This window comes from Lasioglossum baleicum, chromosome 3, assembly GCF_051020765.1.
Source record: "Lasioglossum baleicum chromosome 3, iyLasBale1, whole genome shotgun sequence".
Taxonomy (NCBI): Eukaryota; Metazoa; Arthropoda; class Insecta; order Hymenoptera; family Halictidae; genus Lasioglossum; species Lasioglossum baleicum.
In genome coordinates, this window is record NC_134931.1 from 10,114,499 (window position 1) to 10,134,408 (window position 19,910).

General features: G+C 38.1%; 3 protein-coding genes across 4 annotated transcripts in view; 2 read left to right on the forward strand and 1 right to left on the reverse strand.

Annotated features, from left to right (window-relative positions):
* The first annotated feature begins 182 nt into the window (after positions 1-182).
* Positions 183-2,103, forward strand: LOC143221902 (uncharacterized). Its single transcript, XM_076447560.1, has 3 exons — positions 183-721; positions 943-1,251; positions 1,683-2,103. Exons 1-3 carry the CDS (start codon positions 491-493, stop codon positions 2,088-2,090), a joined length of 948 nt encoding a protein of 315 aa, XP_076303675.1. The 5' UTR covers positions 183-490; the 3' UTR covers positions 2,091-2,103.
* Positions 2,104-3,023: 920 nt separating this feature from the next.
* Positions 3,024-4,938, forward strand: LOC143221904 (uncharacterized). Its single transcript, XM_076447563.1, has 5 exons — positions 3,024-3,158; positions 3,666-3,898; positions 4,114-4,271; positions 4,349-4,525; positions 4,628-4,938. Exons 2-5 carry the CDS (start codon positions 3,717-3,719, stop codon positions 4,783-4,785), a joined length of 675 nt encoding a protein of 224 aa, XP_076303678.1. The 5' UTR covers positions 3,024-3,158; positions 3,666-3,716; the 3' UTR covers positions 4,786-4,938.
* A 3,290-nt stretch (positions 4,939-8,228) lies between these two features.
* LOC143221900 (uncharacterized) overlaps positions 8,229-19,910 on the reverse strand; it is a 45,526-nt gene continuing 33,844 nt past the window's right edge. The window contains exons 4-6 of one of the 2 annotated variants that reach the window (XM_076447557.1): positions 18,744-18,994; positions 13,525-13,775; positions 8,229-9,463 (exon numbers count right to left, since the gene is read on the reverse strand). In XM_076447557.1, the coding sequence (XP_076303672.1) occupies positions 9,460-9,463; positions 13,525-13,775; positions 18,744-18,994 (506 nt within the window). In that variant the 3' untranslated portion in view covers positions 8,229-9,459. Of the gene's footprint in view, positions 9,464-13,520; positions 13,776-18,743; positions 18,995-19,910 lie in introns of those variants that run through there. The other variant, XM_076447558.1, reaches the window with a different exon arrangement.

The window sequence follows — 19,910 nt, forward strand, 5'->3', positions numbered from 1 at the left end:
CAAGATTTCTCTTGTCGATTCACACGGAGGATAAACAAATTATGTAAACCGTTAAACTGCAATGTGGCGGATAAAAATTTTGCGTAATAATGCATAAATCGTTGCACAATTCTCGACGACATCTCTCGAAGGGTGAATGAAAATGACGACCACGCATACTAGCCGCATTAATGGCAAAATGTCCGACGAGTAATGACCTCTCTTAACCTACAACCACAACACATTGACTGTGACTTCGGACGACCACGGCAAAGGTTGTACAATTCGTAAACAATAATATTTACGTTTGCGAAGGTGCGTTTGAGGTCACAGTAACGCCTATCGTCTACTCATTTTTGTCATAAATGCATAAAATCCGCATTCTAATCATTATAAATATTTTAACGTTAGAGGTACAAAGATCCAAGCTAGGCAAAGTTTACTGTCCATTGTAAATTAAACGATAAAATATTTTTGATTGGCGATGCGTATTTTCCGAGATGTTAATTGAATGTTGGCGTCAAGATGGTCGTCGAAGCTGACGGAACGTCGGAAATCGTTATCGCACACCACCACCCCGACGGGAAATCATTGGCATAGGGACACGCGACCGAAAAGCACCTCGTTCATGGGATCGAGGATCTATCAGCAGGCGTGCGGCAGCGAGCACGAAATCAAATATCTGGGAGCGAGGACTTCCGAGGAATCTGTCGGAGAGGTCACCTACGCTAATAAGAATAACGTATGATTAATACCGTTTATTTTAACGTTTACAAGCAGAATCGTGACGTAAACTAAATCGTAGGAACCACGGACAACCACGTGCCAGAAGACTTTTGGGAACGCTGGCAAGTGGTTTTCCCCAGTGTTTGCAAATTTTTCGTACAAACCGGTCCTCAACATTCAATTATAAAATAAAGCACAATGATTTAAAAAAGCACTTAATATTCTCTACGCTTGCAGAATTTCCCAAACGAATCGGTTTACGTTAACATCGCTCCAAGACCTGACAATATTGCTATCAAATACCCTCGTTTCGCTGAATACAATGATAGCTATACACCAGAAGCGTTCTTGGCAATGCAAAAGCTGAGAAAGTTGAAGGAGTTGCAGGTCAAGAGGGATATTAGCGAAAAATACTACTCCCAGGAGATTAAGAAGTTAATTGGCGATTATTATTTCGAGGCGAAGGCGTTGGCGTCTTCTATGGGACCTCGGGGGAAGCTGCAGAGTTCCAGCTTTCAACCTTACACTGCAAATCGACTGAAGAATGTACGTGAATTATCGAAACACATTTTTATTAATACGCTGAAGGTGATCACCAGCGACTATGGAGATACTTAAAAAAGATTATTATAATATTAATACCAGTAAATATCAATTTAGTAAGGCTTCATTATCAAGCAACTAACAATTGTGATCAATAACGTTGATCGTATAAAATTCGTGTGGTAGTCAACGTGTTAAACAATTATTTGCTTTTGCTTGGGAGAAATTAGTTAAAAATTATGGAAATGTTGTTTAGAAAATATTTTCATAGTCTTCTTGTTAACAAGATGCTTTTACTGTGAAAGGGTAGTTAAAAATGATAGATACTTCATGATTGGCTAGAAAATGTTGCAGTCTCTTTTCTACTGAGAAGTACAGCAACAGAAAAGCTGCGGATTCACAGCCCAGCATTGCATCAGCGATTATGGTTTCAGAGTCTGGAGCCATGCGGCACAATGACAACAATCACCAGGCTAAATTGCGGGTGCGTTCAAGAAACCACCAGGCCAATTTTCACCACGTCGAGGGGTCGTGTTCAACGAAGGAATTGCAGTCAATCTCAGAACGAGGTATTCCTGAAATCGACTCCGTCGAGTCCACAGGAGCACTTGTTCGCGACGATAGATTCGCGAGATGATCGACAACGAGTTAACCCGACGAAACGGCCTGACGTTGAGTCGAGAGCTTATGCGAAAATTCCTGAGGGTGGCGATCGAACTTGCGAAACGGAAACTGAGAACGAGATACGGAACGAACCTAACGAACAAAAGATGACGGAACGTGTCTCAAAATGTGCGCCCGCATACTGCAAATTCAGCGACACCTCTGTTGGATCTGCTTGAAAAAGGATAATCATGCTCTGAATCATTTTTATAGATATTTACAATGTTCATTAAAAACAACGCTGGTTATCTAAGAATTTTGTGCAATTATACTGTACATTGTTTCTACTTCATCACTGTTAAGTGTTATTAAACAAGATCTGGATTTTCAAAGGAATTTTGAGCTTTGGTATATTGATTTTTACTAAGCACTCTGTCTGCTGTTTCTTTATTCTGCTTCATCTCTCAAACAAAATTTATTTTTAACACTGAACCCTTGTCTCTTAATATTATCACTCAGAATTGTGTCTCATAACAATGACAGGATTGAATATATTTTACAATCGTATCTTTGCAATTGCAAAAAATGTAACATCGACTACTTGAGCACTTATCCAACAGTTTAATTTTAATACTGCAAAAGAATGGTCGGTTGTGAAAGTGTTGGATGATCTTTAGTAATTTTATAAAAATAGAAAGATCGTGCTACACTCAGAAACGAAACTGTTCAACAAAGAAAAAGAATTGTATTGCACCCTATATTTTCCACGAACTTTAAAAAATTCTGCATCATTCAGTGGTCGTTCCTAAATATTGGAGAAAGTAGTAGACGTGTGCATGTGACGGGTGCACGCAACAAGCAGCAATTTATTTCGAGCACCGTGAAGTTACACAAGGTTGCAGCGGTCGCAAACTTCAAATTATCTTTCGTCGAGTGTATTTTCTTCTTTTTAATACAAATGTCAAGTGGAAGGATGAACAAAATTTCAATAAACTTCTGAAGATGTCGCAGGATTCTCGAGGCCTCTCAACAAAGTGAAGATACTTGGCGGAGACGACTCGATATCACGAGCATGAGCGACGTTACGCTGACGAGCGATTCTTTCGGCGCGCGTATCGGTATCACATTTTTAAACGCCGTGCTGCACTACGCACTCTATAAAGCTGTCGTTGCCACGATCGTGCTGGCCAAAGAAACGATATGCTGTTTTTTTCGGAGGCTAACGAAATCCAGGAGTGCACCGAGAAACGATCATCAGTCTCTGTCATGTAACGCTTAGTCGTTGTCTTCTCGCAACTAAATTTTCGGTGAGTCGTTCCCTTTCGACATCGCGAAACTGTTGCGTGTTAATTAGCCTGTCCCTTGGCGCCCAGATCGCTCGATCTCAAAAATTGATCGGCGATCGAAGTTTCAGAAACCAAAAAGTCAAATATGCAGTATAAAAGACTTTTCTGCTTTTTAAAATTTTTGTCATTTACAGAAATTCTCGTCATAAATTTTATAAATTGTTAGCCAACTATTCTTAAGTTTCATTGCCATTGTAGACCTCGGTGCAATAACCAGCAAATTCATATTTTGAATTTTCATACATTCATGATTAGTTGGTCCAAGGACTAAAATTTTAGCACTGAGCCCTACAATTCTTGATCTCACTGTGGAATTAGGAAAGTACTTCATACGAAAGATATTTTTTTAATATGCTTAGGATTCTGATCTATAGACCCATCAAAAATTATATTCACATAGACTAAATCATGTTTAACTTAAGATGAGTACAATGAGTAAAATTGATTAAATGTCTTTTTTCTCAAAAGGTTTATGTAAATTCTGGTATTACGCTGTCGCAATCAATTGGCTGATCCACAATGGCTACGTCGCAAAATTTTGGTACCGTCAGTCACGATGACTTTAAATGGCCATATGCAGTACCTCTCGTCGCAAAACCAGGACAACCACCAATGGACACCGGAGTTAGGTTGTTCGCCACTCGAATAGACCCTGAAGACTGTCCATGTGATATTCATGGCCACGAAAAGAACAAAAATAGGTAAAAATAACATCGATTGATCGAAATGATAAATAAAACTGTAGTCAATTATAAATAAAAATTGCTGATATTTCCCGGCGGTCTCTCATGAATCAATTCTAGAAAATATATTTCTATGAACACCAGCTGTCTAACAATTATATATGACAAGATTCGAGTACTCTATAGTCTACTATTAACAAGTCTAGTACAACTTGATTCGAAAATGTTTATAGGTACAAGTACCTGGCAGACAAGGAACGACAAATTGTCAATCAACTGATGAACGTCAACATGGAAATGACGAATCTGGCGTCGGCGCTGTTGGACAGTAATTGCGTAGAGATGGATGAAACGATGCAGACCGTTTATAAAACAGATTATTCGAAAAGGGGTGCGAGCTAAATTACACTGAACTTGCGGCCGCTAGCACAATCTAAAAATCTAAAAAATTGATTTTATTGGATTCAGGTTTACCGATCCAGGACTATAGGCAATTGGTTGCTGCAGTTGATTCGCAATACTGTTCTCCGATAGCGACGGAAGTTTTAGAAATAAAAGAGGGTTACAGGGATCCTACTAATTTCCGTCACACTGCTCTCGAGAGACCGCACATACAGCCGGCTAAAACGTTTACGCTCTTCGAAGGTAAAAGATCGCTTCATTTGTGATAGATTCTTAGGAATATCAAATCTTACTAGAATAAGTAATTTTCAACTGAGATTTAAAATTGAGCAAATGGGTACATAGTTCCAGAAACTTTCTCCATGTGGGAGGAACCTTTTACGAGTCGTTCAGAATACATGGACAACTTCAGTAAAATGGGTTTGAGCAATATGAAAAATCGTCAACAATATCTGGAACCAATACCGTCCTCAAGAAAAAGATTCGGCGATCGCAAATTGTGAATTCTTGTCCTGGAAAATTGATCTGCGGTGTTCTCAGGCTTTAATAAACTATAGACTGAATGTTGTCTTATCCTTGTAGTTCTGTTTTCTTTAACGAACAGTTAGCGTATTAATTTTGCAGTTTGGTCACAGGTCATGGTACGCCATCTTTATTTTGCCCGTCGAGTTAAGTATATAAATTTCGATTTCATTTATTATCTTGATAACCAATTAGTCTTTCGCCGTTTTATTTTTTTCTGTCATATATGGGAAGGTGAATAAATTCTTTCTAATAATGCCAAATTATTGTAGATTGTTACCTACGGAATATAGTCGAAAGTATGTCAAGAGAAGACCAGTGCCGGCAGAAATGTCAGTAACATTTGCAAAGATTGAGTATGATTTTAATAACAAAACTCAGCGAGAGTTGTATTCAAAGTTTAAACAATATTTCTGGCAGAATTATTCCAAGAGATCGATTTTCGGAACGTATTGAGGAAGGAGAAATCGATCCACGTGTTGCATCGATACCTACCGAACTCGACGAGGCTGCTGAACAATTAGTGCATAAACATATCCTTGACTATCAACGATCTGTTTATCGAGTCAGCTACGAAGATCATTGTAAGTCACGGTATCCTAGATAGGAACTGTTCGTCTGGTAGTTTAATTAACTTGAAAGTCTAGGGGCTCCTCGAAAACCTCATGAAGGAGAAACAGGGGAGAAAATCAAAAAGGAAAAGGATTTACAGAGCGAACTATTGCTGCATATACATAATTTATATTTTAATCCTCACAATGAAAAAGTTCTTGCACCACCCCCTACTACCAAAAGAAGTAAGATTTAACTGGAGATCAAATATGTATTTGCACTAAATATATATTTAATATATTGTGATATTAAGATTTAATTGATCGTTGTGTTAAATGGATATAGTGATTGGATATATAAGACCAAAACTGTTGCACGGAAGTCTTTCGACGTATCAGGACACATTCGCACGTACAGGAGCCATAATTATGTTGCGAAAGCATGAAAAAATGTCTTCTGATGAAGTAAAGGGGGCACGAGGATCTATTAAATTGAACGATCCATGTGCTGAATATAATACTCACAATAACTAATTACTTCATGTCACGTTTGCGTATTGTTCCAAGCAGGGCCGGCGATATATTTTGCTGAGCCCTGTGCAAATAGGTGACAATCCCAGAGACATATGCACTGACAAAATATCAACTCAACTCTCCGAATGTGCGGGGCCCTGTGCCGTTGCACAGTTCGCACACCCATCACGTCGGTCCTGGTTCCAAGCCCTCATGCGTCGAAAAATTTATGCTTGAATACATTGTAAAATTATCTCGAATAATTCTATCAAAATCGAAACAATTTTCTCATTCAACATATTCTCTCGTCCTTCTTTTAAACCTAAATGCTCGTATCATGAAGCGCGATACTCTACCTTTAATTTCAGTCCTCAAACGTTTAAAAATTCGCGTGAATTTTTTCACAGTTGCAGATTGCGCTTTTTCTATATTATAGACATAATTGACCCTGTCTTAATCAGGTGCTTAAAGCTGACAACGTTTTACAATCTGCCTTCCTCAGACATATACCTTTTATGTTGCAACCTCATGTAGTTCGCTACCTGACCGTTCCATTTCGGCAGAGTCCGCTATCGTACTGGAGCATTTTCTACAGAGTCGGTAATTCAGAATTAGATAGAAAAATGCATTGCATTTGTCTTGATGCAATGTCTGTAGCACCGATGAGATACTGTTAAAGGCAGCCAGCCTTACGGGACATCGTGACCTCCCACGATGTGGGAAAAATTTTGCTGTTTTCTTACGCCCTCTAGGATATACATATTGTGGTTGGACTAGGTATTTTTTTTATTATAATTAATGCTTTAGGACATTGAAGCCCATAAGCAAATAGCAGAAGACCACCGACGGCATCTCGTCGGTAAGAAGGCGAATCATCAGGAAACCATATCGATTATCATGAAATGTTACATTCTCCGCTGAACGTATTCAAGTTAAGAAGATATTTCAGACGATGTTTTGGTGTTGGTTTTAAGGTTTAATAAAAAATTAATTAAAAATCCCTAGAAATATTGTACGTAAGAAAGTATTAAAGAATAAATTTAGAAAAATATTTTATAAATTTTTTTTTATACATAATTGTTCCAAGAATCAGTATGCGGGAACAGAAATATGTTAAAAAAAACAGTAAACTTTATTGTAAAAAATTAGATGGCAAGATGGTCGAAGGAGTGCTTGTCGACATTGTTAGCAAAAGGAATTGTTATAAACATCTATCACGGCGATCGATATTGATCAATATCAGATGGTGTGGGAAGAGTTGGGCATCGCTGGGCATTGCGTGCCTGACTGTGAGCTCGGCGAGTGCGCTCGGTCAGTGAGTGAGGCGGGCCCAGTGTCGCCAGAATCGATCAAAACTGGTCGATTTTTCCTCTCTTCCTTTTCCCCTTTCACTATCCCATTCCAGCACCATGGGCATACTCCAACGTCCCCGACTAAAACCGTAGACTGATCACGTATTAATCTGGTTATCAGAGAGGGGGTAAACTGTATTCCGGGCCCGGGACTCCGGCAGGAGCGGTCGGGCTCCGAGACCAGGACGACCAGAGACCAGAGGTCATCCAGAACTACCCTGGCCTACCTTCAACAATGTTAAGGCAGACCATTTTTTGGCACCTTCAACTACCTTCAACAATTCTGTTCTTCAACTGTTCCTTCAACCATTCCTTCACCGGTAAGTATGTCTAATATTCTCCAATGCTTTCTTTGTTCACCCTTGGCCCACCTTTAACAATTCTAGCCTTCAATTGTTCCTTCAATGAACACCATTCAGTATTATTTCTAATATTCTGTAATGCTGGTTTTGTGATTACTCTTGACCCACCTTCAACTGATACTTCAACGAACACCGTCGATTATTATTTCTGATATCCTAATTGGAATTTCCATCGGAACTTTCAGTCTAATTTAAAATGAAATTTATATTTCTGATTTAATATTTATATTCCTCCGATCAAAGGTCCCTAAGGGGCTCACTCACAGATATGGAAACTTGAGTAAGTACGGGTTATCGCGTCTCCAGGGCACCCGAAGCGCTTATAAGCCGCACTCGTGTGCGGAGTTAGCTTGACTCTCGTGAGCTGGTTGTATTTTACACTCGCGTGCGGGATTTAATTTTGTACTCCATTGTATTGCATTTAAAAATGATTAGTTTTTTCAGCTAGATTACAGCAGCCGATCATCGTTATCGTCGAACGAAGAGGACTCATTAACGAAGAGGCCACATCAACTAAAACTCCGCTGTATTTCTAAGTTAGTTTTATTTCCCGAACAATTATTGTCTTAGTGTCACCTCCCAAAAGAGCTGCAGTCTATTCATAAGCAAAGAATTATACAAGACAAGGGCAAGGAAAAGATAATCGTCAATTTCACTATCTTTATATTTGTTGTTCCATTATACGTATAAAAAAAAAAGAGTCTTGTTTTTACAAAGCAACATCGCGCTCGACAAGTGACGTATCGTAATACCTGCATCACCATTACATATATCACAATAAAATGGACGTGCGAATGGCTTTCGCATGTGTGTATGTACACGTGTAAAATGACAATCATGGTAATCATATGGCAAGCAACAAGTAGTTTTTCTCTAACAAGCCGCACGATTGCCTAAGCGATGAGACTCGTAGGGGTGGGCGAGTACCCTAAAATTAGTGATACTCGGATACCCGGAAACTTCGGTTACCTGAAGTCGAAAATCTATGACATTCGGGTCTCCGAACAATATAAACTTTCGGTTTTCCGACCCCACCGGACCCGAACCTGAATTTCCGGGTGCCCGCCCACCCCTAGAAACGTGTCGAGTCCCAAGCACTAGGACACCCACACACACACACACCTTCTCTCTCTATCTCTTTTTACCACGTTTACACTTCGAAGGATCTCGAGTAGCTCGATATTGTCACTGACATACATACTCTCCCCGAAGTTCGTAACAAACACATTTAAACCGTAAACAGACTCCTGGATGATTGACGCGTCTCATTGTCTCTCTGTGTACTCGCATTTGCTACTTTAGACTCGCTCTAAATTAGCCAGACGAAGACGATAATCGCACTCGTATATCACACAAGCATTCGGTCAGAGTTCCAACAGCATTTTCAGACTTCTTTCCCTATGGTAACGAGTCCTAGCTATGAGGTTCGATTAGGCTCTTTTCAACTCGACCAGACGAAAGGCACTGTTAGTCGTGACACCATCCGTTAGGCTTCGATCGTCTCTTTCGTTGTTGCTAAGGTCCGATGACGCGTTGATCCGTAATATGACTAACATTTCGTGTACTCTATCTTGGACGCTATTCTTCCGTTTGCTCTATTGATTCCGTGATAGAAAGCAGTGTCTCGTCTCGGCAGACAACTGTAAGTATTGCATCCCCTGAACACAAAGAGTTTAGTCTACGTAGACGAGGTCCAGTGGCTGCCGCTAACTCCCATTGCTGGCCACGCTATCGACGACGATAACGGGTGACGGAGTCCTCACACTCACGTCCCGCGGTTGCATATCGATGGATTGTAACGGTGTTGCAAAACGCTGGGCCTCCAGCAGATCGCAGACCTCTTTCGTTGCGAACATGGACTGATAGTGCTGGCAATCTCACCTGAAAAGGAAGGAACTTTCAATTAATCGAGATACGACACATCAAACTACTTCGAATATCAAAACCTATTCTTATTCGCTGGTTAACCCCTAGGAGCTATTTTAATTTCAAAAACATTTCTTCTGACATTTTCAACATTTTTCTCATTTTATATAGATGAAACCGATATAATAACTCGTACAATACTCAAAGGTTCAGTAATTAATTAAATACAATATTTTGAATAATGGTATAACAATCTTTATTGGAATCCGTTCCTTAATGTTTTCTTCCTTTATTGATTGTAATAAGTTGCAGATGATTAACCTTTTGCAGGCGGAGCTATTTTAACTCGAAAATTAAACATTTCTTCCGACCTATAATTATTCCAATGTATAGTATTCTCTTCATTTTATGGATGTGAAATTGTTATGATAGCTCATACAATACTTAAATGTGTACTAATTGATTCGATACCAACATATTTAATAATGTGAACAATATTGTAAATAATGGTACAGCGCAATTTTTAGCGGTGACTCCACTAAAGTGCCACTGGGGTGCTAAGGGTTAAATTCTTTTGATCTGTCTACTACTTTAAATTGTAGTCTATTAATAATGCATATATTTCTGTTCGAAATCCTCATCACGAGTCGGACTCGATGTTATAATGCAAGGGTGAATAGCACACATGCATCATCTTTTTAAAACGATTTTATTCTAAACGGAGTATCATATGTACAAATTTTATTTCATATTGCCGACGTATTCTTAGACCTGTATAGCACGATATATGGATGAAGAAGAATGTCTTTTATTTCCGTGACTGATCACTAGCACGAATACCAGATACATATTTGATAAGCTTCTATTTCTGAACTAGAATTCAGCAACACGTACGACTATGTAAAGCACTCGTTATTAAAAGCGTACCACAATCGGATTGACTATCAGATATTCTATTTTACGAGAAAATGATAGCGGATCTACAGGCCGACCTGACGTCAACGAATCTTGTAGCACGATCTGAAACGTCACATCAGCGAGAACACGTCATACTCGTTCCTAAAGACACGGATTTCCCTGCCCTCCTTTCAGTTCCTTCTTTACTTTCGCATTATTATACATATAGATATCAATCGCGTCTCACGAAGCAGACAACAACGAGAGCGGAAATCCCGTGTAGGAATTATACGTGTCATCTAGTTAACATTGTTCAATGATTTATAATGTGATATAACTTCTGTTGAAAATGAAGCGTACCAAATCTGTCTGGCTAAAGTGTATATCTGATTATTGTAGCTATTCTTCCTGTTTGTAGATCAATGAGTACGTTCTTGCATCATTTTACTTTGTAATTCAACATTGTCTATTCAATCAACCACTAAGTTTTATTTATTATTTTTGTAACTCGATCTTTCACTTCGAGAATCCTGGTGTCTGGACTATGTACCATTGGAAAAATGCAACGACATAAAAGTCATTGTAGCAGAAAAATCAAAACAACAATTACACTGTCCAACACCAAATTTGATTTCAATATACTGTTGGGTCCTTCTTACAGAGTTTTTTGCGCTGATTCCGAATCTGGTTTTAATTTTTTTCCTATACGTCCAGTTTTTGAGAAAATGGAGTTTTAAAAAAAGACATATTTTTCAACTTTAAACAAATATTGCGATGTTATTATAAAAGATATTGAATTGTTGTTTGCAGCAAAAGATTCTGTAGACTTTCCCGAATACAGTGATATCCAATATTAATACATTATGATTGTTTAAACATGTTTAAACAATGATTAAAGACGGAGATGCACCACTTTTGCACCAATTTTTGCGGATATTTTCGAATTTATCTCAAAAAATAAGGGTCCAGCGAAAAATTGAACTATACCACGCGAAAGAGCAGACTTTTATCTTGAGAAACCCCCTTGTGAAGTTTGCATGGTCGACGTTTTTACCGAACCAGAAAGCAAAATATCTTCGCCCGACATGCGTTGACGCCAGTGGTGCTCTTCCACTAGCGCGGTCGTTCGTCGGGATACGGCGAGGCGCGCTGCGGTAAAACGGCGCGTGGCTATAAGCGCGCAATTATGTCAGCTTTCTTAAATGTAATATTTTATTAAATGTGTTATACTATTGTTATTTATTATTTATTAGTATATTTATTCTGTATAAATTATTTTATGTATTTTTTAATGTTAGTCTCTCGTTTATAGTATATTTAATACAAAAAATACCTTTTGTAACAAAAAAATAATTTATTCACACACTACACTATTACACTATTTACAATGCTAATATATATGTGTACACTATTCAGATATAATACACTATATCGATTTAATATGGAGCAAACTATTTTAATTATGTATTTAAGTCAATAAAAATAGTCCCGTTTATATTGTGTTTGGACTTATTTTACTCGGAAGAATCTCGAGTGTTCATTGGCACTATAATTACAATACATAGATAAGACGACAATTACTGAAAATAAAATTTTTCAGTCACCGCATTGCAGACTTTCCTTACATTGTATGTATTCCGTTGTCCGTAGACCGTCATTTATTTCAAAATATCGTGTTGGTTCTTAAGAAAACTGATGCCAGAGTTCAGTTTCGGCTTTGTGTTTGTTGAAATCAGTCGTGTCAAGCATTTCAAATCTGCATTGCTACGTATAAAACTTCATAAAAAACATTTATAGTTATTTATAGTATTTTAGTTGTTGTGTATATAATATATGTATTTTAGTAGTGTATTATATCTGAATAGTGTACACATATATATTAGCATTGTAAATAGTGTAATAGTGTAGTGTGTGAATAAATTATTTTTTTGTTACAAAAGGTATTTTTTGTATTAGATATACTATAAATGAGAGACTAACATTAAAAAATACATAAAATAATTTATACAGAATAAATATACTAATAAATAATAAATAACAATAGTATAACACATTTAATAAAATATTACATTTAAGTAAGCTGACATAATTGCGCGCTTATAGCCACGCGCCGTTTCACCGCAGCGCGCCGCGCCGTATCCCGACGAACGACCGCGCTAGTGGAAGAGCACCACTGGCGTCAACGCATGTCGGGCGAAGATATTTTGCTTTCTGGTTCGGTAAAAACGTCGACCATGCAAACTTCACAAGGGGGTTTCTCAAGATAAAAGTCTGCTCTTTCGCGTGGTATAGTTCAATTTTTCGATGGACCCTTATTTTTTGAGATAAATTCGAAAATATCCGCAAAAATTGGTGCAAAAGTGGTGCATCTCCGTCTTTAATCATTGTTTAAACATGTTTAAACAATCATAATGTATTAATATTGGATATCACTGTATTCGGGAAAGTCTACAGAATCGTTTGCTGTAAACAACAATTCAATATCTTTTATAATAACATCACAATATTTGTTTAAAGTTGAAAAATATGTTTTTTTTTCAAAGCCATGATTTTCAAAAACTGGACGTATAGGGAAAAAATTAAAACCAGATTCGGAATCAGCGCAAAAAACTCTATAAGAAGGACCCAACAGTATATTGAAATCACAAAAAAAGTTGAAATTTGTTGGACAGTGTTATCTGCATTAATTGCAAAACAAATGGGACTAAATATACATTTCCTTCATTACTAAGGGCTTCGACTCGTTTCTAGGATTGCAAGGGTAGGGGATTCGCCTTCGCATTTCTCGGTAATGCAAAGATGGGGTTTTTCAATATTTAAAAGCGCTAGAGAGAGAGAGAGAGAGAGAGAGAGAGAGAGAGAGAGAGAGAGAGATAAAAGATCAATCTAGTCCGCGATCGCCCTAAAAGTCCTATTTTTATGTTTACGAGGCGCAATTTGCATTATTCGGCAGCATGTAGCTGTCGCAGCTTTATGAAAATAGCTACATGCGCAGCTTTATTATTCTTGTCTATCTTTGACGGCTTTTGACTACCGAAAACCCCCATCTTCGCATTATCGAGAAAGTGGAATCGAGACTACCCATCCTGGAAACGAGACTACCCATTTACCTTTAGTATATTCACATTTTCGTTTTGAATAAATGAAGTTCGCAGTCTAGGGGTAAAATCGAATTTTACCTCGCATACGGCGGCGGTGGCGACGGCGTGGGTTCCCTGGAAGCAATTTCCACGGTTCTCGGAACCATATTGTGGACTGCCGGCATCGACAATGCACTACTATTGCTCAGCCTAACCAGTTGACTAGGATTCAGCTTGATGGCATCGTCGTAGCTAGGTGGCGCGTCCGTGACTGCCTCGTAGTCTGGCGGTTTCTGTCTGTATCCACTAGATGGTTCCTCGATGGAGATCACATGGATCGGATCGTCTATCTGTGGATCAAAAAGTTGCCGTATGAATCATTCTTGCTCGAACACACCATGAATAAACTCGTAGCCGCCACCTCGTTTTCGTTCTATGAAAAGAAAGTGATACTACAATCTTGCCGGCTCATTTTTGCTTAAATTAACTAGCGTATATAAATATAACAAAATTCAGATCGTGTAATAAAAAATGTAAGATACAAAAGTAATACATGAAGACTTGTAGAAACTTTTAAGTGATGTAAACTTTCGATAAAAAATTCACTTGTACGATTAAATTACAAATGGTTTGACACCTAATACTATGTATATGTTACATGTTCTAATGCACACACACAGTGAATGATCAAATTATTAAACCCACAGTCTGAAAAACATATTTATCATTCACCTGACGAATACTATCTGCAGTGTTGCGAAATGCAGATTTACAAATATTCATAAGCATCCATCCATAATGGAAAGTTCATAACTCTGTCTAGTAATATTTTCGATTATTGTTGATTGTTCCAATGTGAAATCTTTAATAATTTACGTGAGTAGCTCTAACAAATCCATCACTTACTCTGCTCAGACTTTGCCCTATTATTATAATGCGTGCTTGAATAAAAATAAAAATTTTTATAACTTTATAGATGTGAACCTTTCGCTTATTCAAGCATCATTTTACTGTTGCGGATTTCTCGTAGAACCTGTGTTTCTTTTAAATATTATTTTGCTACCATTTCGATACAGTATAATACTGATAGCGATGCTCCCTCTTCGTGTCTTCCTGACGAAGTCAGTGCTCGCGAAACGCCGTGAAAATAATTCCATAGCCTCAGCCATGGGAATCGACAATTTCAATAATTGTGAAATTAAATATGCAGTATCACGTGATGGTTCGGCGTAAAACTAAGTCAACTTTTACCGCTCGAGTTTATGACGGCATTATACCTCGGCTGCAAGGATATTAACCCCGAAATGGTACTCCTCTATATATATCTCGGGTCGTCTATAGATATCTATATACGTACATGCTCGCCTCGACACCTTTATGAAGTTTATAGACACGGACCTAAGACACGAAAGGGCGCGTTACGTACAGACAGATAGACAGACAGAGAAACCCAGAGGATGAAAATAGCCGTGGTTATTTGAGTCCATAAAAAAAACCTTCCAAGAAAATTGCATAATCGTATCAGACCTATGCATCCCGCCAGGTGAACGACTGACGACGATATTCGCCGTTTTCCAGTACACGCGGATTGTGTATCCACCATTTTCCAGTAAACAATTTGCGCTGTTTCAAATTTATTTCAATTAAGCATTCCTCGATGAATTTTTGTTTTACTAGGATTAGTCTTATGCAAATAGCAACAATGGTTTTAGTGATCACGTTGACTGCCTCGTCACCCAGGTATGAGTGACAGAATTATTTGCGCATATTTAAAAATTCATTTTTACGGTATAGATTTTATGAAAATTTTGTTAAGATCTGGAAGATGCGAAATGATTGAAGAACTGCTGTCATACATTTTGAATTCTCTCAATTTTTAATTCATTAAATAAATTACTTCGATGTTATAAAATTTTGAGGTTGCTGGTAAATTTTCGCGAAAAAATGAATATTTTAAAGCTGTGCACTGGGAGAGTTAACGCGTCACGTCTCGGTGCTACCGATTGCGACGTCCGGATTGCGACATTGACGTATTTTTCAATCGTTTCATGGCTCGTGAACATTCTGCAGAATTTCATTTGTTTTATGGATAGCTCCCGACACGCAATTTTCTGTCAAACGACGCGCATCGATTCGCCATAGATATAAATATTAATTTCTTATGGATCGTGATGCTACGGTAATATTAGAAAGCGAACTCGCTGATTTTACTGGGTTTCGGAATTTCGTTTAGTCTTCAGACTGTTAGAAAAACTAACGGTTTTCGGGACTGAGTCAACTATGTGGGCACAATGCTAAATATTCGCGAGACGTTACGAAATCGTAGTAACGGGAACTCCGTCGAGTATGTTCGCTTGCACACTTCGATCGTGGCGATGGATGTTTGTCGGCTTGCAGGCTCTTGCGTGTTTGATTGTATATTGATCTATAAAAATAGTAGGGAGTGTCGAGAGGTACTGGAACATCTTCGAAAATTTTTAGGTTGAAAAGAACTTGTGTTCAACGTCAGCAATTCTCCTTTCATCTGTACGTCTGCTGTTACAAAATGATCTTATACTGACAATTTTATAGTAAACTGTGTACCTTCACTGCAAACGTTTTTGGAGTAGACAGAATTTATATGTTCAACATCCAAAATTGTTATCATCTTTTTCTCTGTGCGTTTGCTGTGTCATAAAATAACTATTTCAATTGATTTTAGCATAACAACAACGATACAATCTTTATGTATTCGTGGATTTAATCTAAACAACCTGTCTGTACCAAAGACAGGATAAATTCTCAGAATTGTTTACTGTTTTAAATTGTACCAACTTATTCTCGTCACAAATACATAAAATCTGCGTTTTAATTATCATTATCATCAACGTCAATCATCATTAAAATTGTAAGGGATGTCTGTGGGGTACTTCTTCGGACACGTATATCATGATGAAAATTTATAAAATTCGGAATAAATAACATTCTCCTTATTTTTGCAAAGAAAAGAAAATAGTCACTAGCAGTGTATTGTAGATCAGGCTTCAAAGACCCAGTGGATTTTCGATGGAACTAACGGATGACCTACTAGTCATGAATGGGGGTATACGTCGAAGGATGACCATCGATAAATATAGCTGCGGAGCTTCCGGGTGAACATCCTTAGAATGATAGTTAAACGCGCCGCAACAACCACCGACCTCCTTTATGTATCGAGCTGCGGACAGCCTTCTCACTTCTATTGTTTCCTTATTCTGAAAAGAGGAGCGCCGGCTATTTTAAGTCGAGTGCCCGCGCTGTCGGTGCATACTTTCGAAAAAAAAGAAGAAGAAGAAGCGAAAAAGAAAAAAACGAGAACGCAGAGAAGAGACGGGTTTCGAGAGCAAACTTTTCGAGAACAACGCGTAATCAGGATCCGGGGACAATGAGAACGAGCGCAGAATAGCGCGAAAGAGACAAAAGAGGAAACGTTCTAGACACAGATGAGATAGAATCGCGGGAAGATAAGCGGACTCGCGACAAAACCTTCATCAAATGACACCGAGAACCTCACAGCTTGGCCGGGATGACGTGTTTTCTTCGAAACGAGCTGCGATCGCGGGATCTACATCGCTGGGAAATCTCAATGGGAATTTCACGGTGAATAGTAACAACGCTATTTTGCAAGCATCAAATCAAATTAATCCTCGGTCGACCCTCGGTTCTATTCTATACTGATTCTGAAGACTGCTTTTCACATCGTTCTATGAATATCGTGGACGTCTTGAATAATTTTATTTTATCTCGCGTTGTCGCCGTGTTCCATTTCTAAAGAAGAAATTATCTGATGTTGTAGCACTTCATTTTCAAGGAGGCAATTTATAAAATTAATTCTGCAGCTTTACATCTGATTTCGTTCCATATTGATTGTTCACCTTTTTACATAGAGGAACAAATTAAATACAAGGAGCAAGATTGATGCTTTCACAAGCTTCGTATTTTTAAGAATTTTATTTCGAAATATTTTCACTCGCTGATTCGGAAATGTCTGCGTGCAGACTTCGAGATGTTATTCAGTTTTTACAGTCTATAAGTGGAAAGACTGTCTCGTTGAACCTATCTACATATGTAAGTTGATTAATTAGGCAAGGGAGCGCAGAAAAGGTAATGTATTATGGAACTGATTAAAATTCTAGGAGAATTGTATTCGATATAAATGCGAATCGATTCGAAAGATTCGCGTATTCATGCGTCACCAACAATTTGCTGATCGTCGAACTCGTCTGTTACAAGTCCTCATCAATTATTCCGAGCCCATGGAACAGCACACGGCTCGCGTAAACCGTTTATAAGACATCCACCGCGTTTCGAGGCTCCCGGAGGGAATTGCGTGTGGTAGAAAGATGGCTACGACGATTCTGATCGAAGTACATTATTTTTATCCCGTAGCCCGTTTACCGTCGACGATAATTGAGGCTTCGGTGATACACTACTGTAGTACCGAGGGCTATAAGAGGGGGTTAGATCGATTTAAAAACGCTATAATCTTAGGAGGCTTTGATCAAGAGATCCTCCTAAATCGATGGTCTGCATTAACAAATTCTTAGTATTAATCCTAATCTTATTGTTTACACTATCTTGATCGCACGGGATCATTTCGAGCAAGTAAAAGTTGCACCAACTTATTTACAAAATTGATTCATTGTTGGACGTCAATTCTAACAAAAATCTTAAATTCGAACAATAAAACAAGATGATGTTACTCAATCTTCTCTTAGCTGTGTGGTTCGATTTTTTGTCGCAAACATTTCTAAGCATGTATTTGATCAACGATACTATGCATATTTTGTTCAAGTGAAGTTTTCAATTTATTTGAATTTTCAATTAACACTCGTATGGCCGTCGACGGGATGTTTTGATCCAGAAATTGAATTATAAAAGCATCTAATAATTTATCATATGCGAAGTCCATTTCTAGAAAACTTTCTTTCTTTAGTGCCCATTTTCGCTTTCGAGAAATTATGCAGTTTGTCATATTTTTCGACGTAAATTTTAGTCGATTATGCAGAGACTTCAAAGAGGAGAAATTTTATGTAAATAATTATACAAAACTGTGCAGCGATTTTGTGCGATTTCCAACATAATTCTTCGAGAAAGTAACATTTTTCTCAGTTTATTGTCAGCGACGAAAGGCATTGGATGCATATTCGGTTCAGTATCGCTTTCACAGAGGATTGTTACGTTTTCATCGATAATGGATGCAGTATCCGAGTAACGCGAGTAAGAAACTCAAGAAAGAGAGAGAGAGAGAGAGGAGAAATTTATCGTCTACGCGGCTATTTAGAAAAATGAAGTCTTACCTGAGCGGTGATTGGATGATTTGTGTGTTGTGTATGCATGGTTGCCCTACTTGGCGGTGCGTGCAGCCAACAACACATTGCGGCACATATGAGAAGAGCCCCCGCGATTATGCAAGCTACACCGACATATCGTACCGGTTCGACGTAGTTCTCTGCGAGGCCTAACCAGTTTATCAGAGCTCCGACGCAAAGCAGAACCATCCCGTACCTGTACGGACGCTGCGATCGTCGCGATTCCTCCAAGGACATTGCTGAAATATGGGAACATTGTGTTAGTTCGGTTGATTATGTTGGTATCCATCAATTCATAAAATACTACATTCAGATACGAAAGTTTCGAACGCTTGTGTAAAATCGTATATAATTTTTGCTGTACACCGAAACGGTCTTTTTGAAATCAATGCGATATATCAGTGGATTAAGTCAGGAACTTAAAATCATTAGGACAGAAAGCTCATTAACAACGAAGAAGCATTTCGAGTTAGCTGGGAACAATGTCAGATGGTACTACATATAAATTTACAGTTGTTCCTCAATGACGTTTTCTTTTTGAGTTTGTCACCTATCCTGTTGATCAAAAGGCCTGGGATTTGTCCATTGATAAAGATAAAGATGCATACATATAATAGTATGTAATATAATAGACAAACAAAATTTGCTTACTTAAAAAATTAGCAAATAAGATGTTGCAAAGTAAAAATGTCTTTCTCGAATAATTTCAATATACCGAAAATAATACATTTTCAAATTCTTCAAATGTCTCCGCTGTTTTAAATTTCATCTGTACATTTTTTTCATAAAGTTATAAAATCCACAGCTACCAGAATTAAATTAAGGTTGGATCCAAGTTCAGTTCCGTTTAGTAGAAGGTTTGAGATCAAATGAAATGGGTACGAATTGATTTCCCAGCGGGGTTAAAATACACCAGCAATCTCGTATGCAATTATTTCCGTAATGGTATGAAGAATAGCACGATTACGTCAGGGGCAATTTCATGGATTTGTCTATAACTGACGATGTCTATTTTTGGGCAATATTCCACTTTCGCGCCTCAATTACGTGTATACACGCACAAAGAGCGACGGCTATTTATGACGTCGGTCAATTTTAGGAAATGGATCTATATATATCCACGACAAAGATATCGCCACGTCCATTACCTCTAGC

Excerpts from the sequence above, each read along its gene's own strand:
- LOC143221902 (XM_076447560.1), top strand. The coding sequence starts at position 491 with ATGTTGGCGTCAAGATGGTCGTCGAAGCTGACGGAACGTCGGAAATCG. Across the intron at positions 722-942 it reads CCTACGCTAATAAGAATAAC|AATTTCCCAAACGAATCGGT; the intron begins GTATGATTAATA and ends CTACGCTTGCAG. Across the intron at positions 1,252-1,682 it reads CTGCAAATCGACTGAAGAAT|AGTCTGGAGCCATGCGGCAC; the intron begins GTACGTGAATTA and ends TTATGGTTTCAG.
- LOC143221904 (XM_076447563.1), top strand. The coding sequence starts at position 3,717 with ATGGCTACGTCGCAAAATTTTGGTACCGTCAGTCACGATGACTTTAAA. Across the intron at positions 3,899-4,113 it reads CACGAAAAGAACAAAAATAG|GTACAAGTACCTGGCAGACA; the intron begins GTAAAAATAACA and ends AAATGTTTATAG. Across the intron at positions 4,526-4,627 it reads AACGTTTACGCTCTTCGAAG|TTCCAGAAACTTTCTCCATG; the intron begins GTAAAAGATCGC and ends ATGGGTACATAG.